The sequence below is a fragment of the Taurulus bubalis genome, assembly GCF_910589615.1.
Source record: "Taurulus bubalis genome assembly, chromosome: 11".
Lineage (NCBI taxonomy): Eukaryota > Metazoa > Chordata > Actinopteri > Perciformes > Cottidae > Taurulus > Taurulus bubalis.
The window spans coordinates 26,117,127-26,124,626 of record NC_136599.1 but is presented as its reverse complement, the minus strand read 5'-3'; the positions used below and the strand labels follow the sequence as shown (position 1 = coordinate 26,124,626).

Sequence of the window (7,500 nt, the reverse complement as noted above, 5' to 3'; positions counted from 1 at the left end):
CGAAAACTTTGACACGCAGTTTACTAATGAACCAGTGCAGCTAACACCAGATGATGCGTAAGTACTGCCTCGTGGAGCCATGTTGCATTCAAGTTAGACCAGTAAAGTCAACCGTATGTGAATCACTAAGAGCACTCTTTCACTCTTTCGCTCTTTCACTATGCACTTTTGTTTGAAGATGTGTTTACAGGGACTGGAAATGTGCCGACGGTCATCACGTTATTGATCTCTGCGATGTTGATAATGTCGTGAAATGTGAAAAACATCAGACATCTAACCAAACATCTTTACAGCCCTTTAAAATCACCTTTGAATTAGTCATGATAATCAACCATAATAAGACTACAGCAATTGTGCATTGTTATTATTATATTAGTGGAAACCGCGTCTAAGCCTCGAGCCTCTGAGTGAAAGATTCCCTTGACACCCCTTGAGTGTCAATTGATAACCGGCGTTGCTAGGAGACAAACTGTTCCTTTCTGTGCCTTTACTACATTCAACATGTTTGAAGACCATCATGCTGTTAAGTTTGTATTCCACTGAGAAAGTTGCAGCCTGGTTTGCTTTTCACCTGCAGTCACCGGCAGCTCCTGCACTCAGTGCCGCCTTCGCCCCCTGGTGTAGGGGAGGCTGGCTAGTGGCTGCCGTCTCAGAGTCTGGTCCAGATGTGGTGATGTGGTGAATTGTAACCACAACCCCCGGTGATTCCAATCACACAGTCATGCAGTAACGTGCTGAGTGTTGAGGTCACAATAGATGGGGCGAAGCAATTGACAGCAACGCCGGCCCCAAAGTTAAAACTAGTGTTAGTTTTTCAGCACTTTTTTTATGCCTCCACGCCGGCGACAGCTGACCTCAAGGATGAACTGATCAGATTTTCTGATTATTGGCCATAACTCAAGAAATCATGTGCGAATTATGACAATTTCCAACAGTTGTCTAATGGGACAAAATTATAAAGTGATGATATTTTGGACAGACTCTAAACTGCAACATGACTAGTTATGGCCAATATTTTAATCTTTTAATTTGTGTCTCTTATAACCAGTAGTTGTCACGTAACAGTTAGTGTTTACGGTGTTAGTGTTTTATTAAAATAGAGCATCATATAGTGAGAGGGGCCACATTGTTGGTCAATGGCCCCCAGGACTGAACTGTAATTGCACTTGGCAGCTGTGAATGTGTACAGCTAAAAAGGTGATCAGTAGACCTTTTTATGGTCAGATTAGAGGTTGAAAAAAGATGCAACATGTGGGTGGATGTTGTGCCATCTTTTTCCAGAAAACGTCTGCATCCAATAAAGAAAAACATCCCTCCGTGCTAGTTCCCAACATTGACGTCTTCATCCATCAGGGACATTGTTTTGATTAATGCGAACGTGCAGCCTTCAGGATCTGACAGGAGCGCTTGTTTAAGACTGAGTTTTGGAGGGAAAAGGCTGGAGACGGACGCGGTTGCAGGCTGCACCAAGCATGGCCTGTTTTCCTCCGTGCCGTCACAAAATGGATTCCATACGGCTTTGGCAGGCCCCGTCGTTAGATGTTACCGGGCAACATTTTAATTTTTAGTCCATGCTGGATACATTTTCCAACGTTTATATTTTTCCTGCAAAGCTTTTATTGGACTGATTTTAGCAAACCATTTCTCAACAACCACACTGATCAAAAGCAGGAGCTGAATGGAAAAAATGAAATACACCATGCACAATGAAATAAGGACATGTAATAAGAGCTTTGTAAAAACAGATTGTCATTTTAAACAATGGTGTAGCTAACAATCTTTTATAATGACCTATACTGCATGACCTAAGGGCTGGGATGCTACCTATATATTTCCAAACAATCAGAAGCCATGAGTAAGAATCTGATTATGAAAGGATTTGGTTAATCGTATCTACCGTGATATACCGGGTAAGGTGAAACGCCTGGCACCAAAACACCAAAGCCCTGACCTCTCTCTCCAACAGCTGTGGGTTTGAACTCTTCAGTCTCAACACAATGAGGCGGAAGCTGTCTGTCTTTCCCTGAAGACATTCAGTGTTGCACTTGTACACAAAAAGAGTTTGAGTCTGAAGAATGAAAACAGACCTTAAGGAAGCTCTACCTAACTCAAATTTTTTTGTCCATGAGCAAAGGTTTAGGTTAGTTCCTGGTACTTATTTTGGTACCATCTGGACAATGTTCCAAGCGAGCTGAGCCGATACTATGAGGTGTAGTAGAAACACGGAAGACCACTGGAGGGTCAGTGAGATATCGTCACTAACGCTCTTTTGAAATAGCCAAGCTCCCGTCAATAGTGACTACATTTTAATTGATTTACTAAAATGTACTTTATTTGACTAAATGTCAAAACTACGCCGTACTATGCTGTACATTTCCCAAAGTGTAGAGGATTCAGCAAGTGTTGACGAATCCCACCTACACCGAGGCGCATAATGAAGCCTTAAGACCCAGGCAGCACATGCTCACCAGGGTCGTGTTGCAGGAAGGTTTCAAGTCGTTGCTCTCTCCATAACCAAAGGGCACTAGCACTGAGAGCCATCATGACTGCATGCTGTAAAATGAAGCAGAATTAGAATATATGGCGGCATTTTTGGTATATACACCACCGGTTCAGCAAGACAAAAACACCATTGTGGGTTTTTTCCTGCTTGTGCAACTTGGAACATGTACATGTAGCAATGACTCCAGCATTGTGAAATAGCCGGGCACAGAGCAACCAGGGCTCCCAGTGTTAATTGGAGCCTTATTAAATGCCCAGCATGCTCTGCAACCATGACAGATGTCTTTGGGTAGCTACCATGGCTCAGTTTAAAGGAGCTGTACACCTCTGCTGTTCACTAGACATGAACTTCAAACCAGCCTTGGCGTGGGTGAGCCTCGAAGCTCATTAAGGGCCTGCAAAGAGACGGCTCTGACGCTCATCTCAGCTCATTTGTGACAGCGTTTGACGAGGGGAGTCCGTGACAGACTTTTAGGGAGGCAGTTGTGGATAAGGTTGGGGTGTTGCAGTGAGGGGAGGAGGGAGATGAGTGGGAGAACGGGATGGGGAGCTCACTGCCAGTTCAGTAGTGGAGATATCAACGTGGCATCAAACACCACAGCACATCAAAAGAAGAAGCATGCCTCCTCCCTGCGTCTCACACTTTATCTCCACACCCCTTTCTCTTCCCTCTGTTACCAAGGAGAGGGGCTGATGTCGCCCACTCCTGCTCTGGAAGGGGGTGATGCAAAAAAGCTCTCCAGTCTCCCCTCTCTCCCACTCATGTTGGGCTTGGCATGAGAAGAAAGAGAAGTGGGAGCCGTGTAGGGAGAGAGAAGCGTAAACCCTCCATGTTTGAGATTTACATTGCGACATTAAAAGCCAGATTTGCTGGGGGCCCTTGCCAGCATGGGGAGGGGTGAGGGGAGAGAGGCTTTCGTTTTTCTATGCCAGCTCCCTGCCTCACCCAGTCCCCAGAGAAGCCTACTTTTCTCTTCTGTGGCCTTGGTTGTTGTTTACTGGTACCATTGATGTTTTAGATGGTTACAATCATTACTTGGATTGACAATAGCTCCAGCCTTGTAGAGTGGATTTCTTGGTTTGATATTGAAACTAAATGTTCATATTTGTTTTCCAAAAGCACTTAAAATACAAGTTCTGACTCCCCCACTTCACCCCTCCTCCCCTCTCCCCCCTTCTCCTTCCATCCTCTTCATTCTGCATCTGGCAATGCTTTCAAGTCATCCAGCCCTGGGAAAGAAAAAGAGGCAACATTTACGTTGGTTGAACACACTATTTGTTTTGGTCAACTTCCAAACCCTCTCCTCTCTCTTTTGTGTGTCCCTCTTTATGTTTGTTTTCTTTCTGCCTCTCTGTTCTCTGAAACTCAAAAAAAGAAAAAAAAAAAAACTATTTTTCTTTATTTTTTGTATTGGCGGTTGACCTACTCCTTGGGTGAAAGTACTTCACATGAGATCAGATGGAGGAGATCATCAGTATTCTAGTCGGAGAACTGAAGAAAGACACTGTAGCATTTCATTCACTTGTCCTTGTGCTTGTGGACGATGGCAGAGGCCCCTAAAGTGAGACCCCCATCCAATGGTACACCAAGGGAAAGGCCAGTGAACACACCCATTGTTTTAACTTCAAAGCCTCCTGCCCAGTGTCTGAAGGGAGAAATCCTCTCGGCCTTTCCCCAGCGAGAGGCCTCCTTCTTGGGCTTCAGTTCCTCCTCTCACCATCATCTCCTCCACTCACAGATGAGTAAACAGCCTGTTGCTGCAGGAGAAGCAGCCAGCAGTGTTGCTAAGGAAGTACGTTTATTTTGACTCAGCCACTTGGAGCCCACTAAGTGTGGGGCTCTGCTCCATTTACCTGTGATTCTGCCTTTGAAGAAAGAAAAGTGTTCGGGCCCCACCGCCCCCACAAAATTGTCACAAAATGGTCCAACTTTTTGGACCATTGCTTTTTCAAATAATAGAGTAAAGAAAATTGAAATCCATTTCAAGTAAACCAAATTGCTTCATCAGACAACAACTAATAACATGTGCAATCACTTTGTTAGAACAATGCAAATAAAGTTCTATCTCTGCAAAAATAACTAATGTTTGGCATAAAAATGACCTATTGTGGCTGCAAATAACCTGTTTTGCATTAAATATCTTTTCAAGATAATAACAATAACGTTCAACCTGTGTAGCTTAGATCTGTATTCTGTTTTCAGAGACGCAGAAAAGACCTCACAGAGATCTCACGGAGGCTTTTAGCAAAACGGCATGCGCAGCGTAACGTAGCGTAAACATTTCCATGAAAGTACAGGCATTTCTCCATGTATTTATTAATGACGTTTTATGTCTGTGTACTTTGTACTTTTGTCGTCCTGAAACCAGAAGGTAGCCGGTTCATCCCTGGTCTCCATAGTTTGCATGTTGAAGTGTCCTTGAGCAAGACGCTGAAGCCCCACAGTTTGAGAACCACTGCGCTAGTGTCTTTCCTAAAAGTAGACCAGCTCTGTCTTGAAAACGAGTTTTTCTCATTTCAAAAGTTTAAATGAGAAAGGACGTGCAATGCTCGGGCCTCAAGGACACGTTGGGGAAACGTTTTCTAGAATATGTTTGAGTGTTTTTCACACAAAGGTGTATGCTTGACCGCATGCTAAAGAAGTGTTCACATTTCCCTGGACGTATGATGAATACCATTTATGGAGATGCACCAATCTGATTCACCAGCCACATCGATGCTGAACCTGTCTAGGCGCGGCCTCACCAGTGAGTGGTGTAGCTTCATCAATCCATGCGTCCTGGTGAGATATGTGGTTCTAGAAGTGGCTGCTTGCAGGACGAGCTTGTCTTACCTCTCCTGTTTTTATGTTCTCATTATTGTACAACATTGTGTTTGATGGGAGGTTGTTGAAGAGGGAAAATAAGGCTCAGTGTAAAACAAGCATTCTAGTTTTCTTAAAGCAAACCTACTAAACTAAGCTGGTTAGCTTAGCTCGGTTGTGTTTTACGACACGTGTTTTATTGAAAAAAACTATTTTTAACTCGACTCACTAGTCTGAAAACCATTGCTCTGTGTTTTCTTAAAGATCAGCACCATCAAGATGGTTTACGTTTGGTCACGCTGCAAATTAGTGGGTCAAAATTCACAGAAGTTGAACTTGCCGATTGGATTTAGTTGCGCGCTGATAATACAACAACTTTAATTTTTCTCTCTGTCTCCCTCTCCTTAGGGACGTCATCAAAAGAATAGACCAGTCAGAGTTCGAGGGATTTGAGTACATCAACCCCCTGCTGCTATCCACAGAAGAGTCTGTATGAAGGGGAGACCAGCTTCCTCCTTCGCCCACCTACTGTCTGTCCAAGCTGCCGTCTCAGCCAAAAAACACTCGCACACCAACTCTGAAAGGCGAGGAGGAGGAGGAGGAAGAGTAAAGGACAACCGGGAGGAGGACCTCACCTTCTGGACCTCGTCAACGAGGCAGAGCAAACTGGTGAATGGGAAATGTTCCTTCCTGGACCGTTCAGATTGTTTTGTTGGAATACCAAACTCGTCTTTTCTTGGCGTCTACAAGGAAAACAAAGACTTCAAGAACATTCCCTGGCGTTACGTCGTCTTCCCCTCTTCTGTTCTTTTTCTCCTTCGGCTTGGTTCCGGTGTCCTCTCTGGATGTCCATCCTCATGTCAAAGCTTGGTGATTTGAACAGAGAGCGGTTTCATAAACACATCTCAACCCATCTCACATCCCTGGAGAAATATGACAGTTCTGCTGAAGAACTTGAAATTGTACGTGCACTCTTTCTTTTGTTAAATTGTTTTCTATTTTTGGGGCGAGGGGACGGGGACGCGACACCTCACGCAAAACAAGAATGTACAATGACAAAAGAAACTAAATTAAGTTATTATTGTGTATTATATTGTAGGTAGTGAATCCAGAATTGACGATGCCTTTTTATTGATGCAAGTGGCACATTTTCATCCTGAACACATTTCTTTTTGTTATCTTGTAGGATTTTCACTAACGGGGGGGGAGTGGGGACAACTTTTTATTTAAGAAGTGCCTCTAAGATCGTATTGATTACCATGGCTCTGACATGTATTCACCCGTCCTGGCTCCAGTAAGTAAAGACCAACTGATACCATGGCTAGACTCCTCACAGGGTCGTCCATACAGTCCCGTAACGGTATGAAGGTTGACCTGCTGTCCATCCCAGTCCAGCAGGTTTAGTAACACATCAAATCAGGACATCAGCTGAAAAGCAAAGCAGCGCCTGGGCTTCAGACTCCACAGTGTGTACAGGCTTGCTGGCCGACTCAGATTCTTCTCCACCAGCTGCCACTGCGTGACCATCTGCAGCCGGTCCGACATGTCACGTGACCGGTGGGTTGTGCTGTCTTGTGGAAATGTGTCTCCATTTCCATTTCGGGCTCATTGTGTGTTTCCATCCCCACGCCAAGGCTGGCTTTAAAAGGTGCAACTAAAGCTCAGTGCAGACTAGACTTACGTCTTTATTCAGTCAAAACTCTTGTTAAACTGATCAATCAAATTCCAATGTATGTCATCTTTAGTTGTTTCTAAAAGGAATGAAAGATGGTCTTTAGATAAGCTCCGTGTTTGTTGGACAGCTGAGCCGACAGGAGCACAGAGACGTAGTAAACTCTTCTGCATGGTGACTGTAGAGTACAGGACAAAGGACAGAAGTGTTGAGTTCTAAAAGCATCACAAAACCAACAGATATCAAACATGTTATTTTGACTTAAAAGCACTGGACATGTAAATTGCAGAGCAGATATTTAGTTTGATTTCAGGAATCCTTCCGCAACGCTAACGTTACCTTCAGTCCCATGTTTCCTTTTGTTATATTGTTTTGTCACACGGAGAGGGACATGATGCTCCTCTTCTTATTTTAATAATTTAACTTCAAACATTTTGGTTTGTTGGTATTTTCTTCACTTCAAATTGAAGTTTGCATTCCACATAGAATGACTGTAATTTGTGATGGGACTTTGTCATCATTT

General features: G+C 43.8%; 1 protein-coding gene across 1 annotated transcript in view; it reads left to right on the top strand.

Moving 5' to 3' along the window:
* The window catches only part of prkcz (protein kinase C, zeta), a gene marked incomplete at both ends in the record, with an annotated part of 116,249 nt that extends 110,448 nt beyond the window's left edge, over positions 1–5,801 (top strand). Inside the window, 2 exons of the mRNA XM_079226819.1 lie at positions 1–57; positions 5,714–5,801. The exon at positions 1–57 is cut by the window's left edge and continues 59 nt beyond it. Of these exons, the coding sequence (XP_079082945.1) occupies positions 1–57; positions 5,714–5,801 (145 nt within the window). The remainder of the gene's footprint in view (positions 58–5,713) is intronic.
* Positions 5,802–7,500: the final 1,699 nt, after the last annotated feature.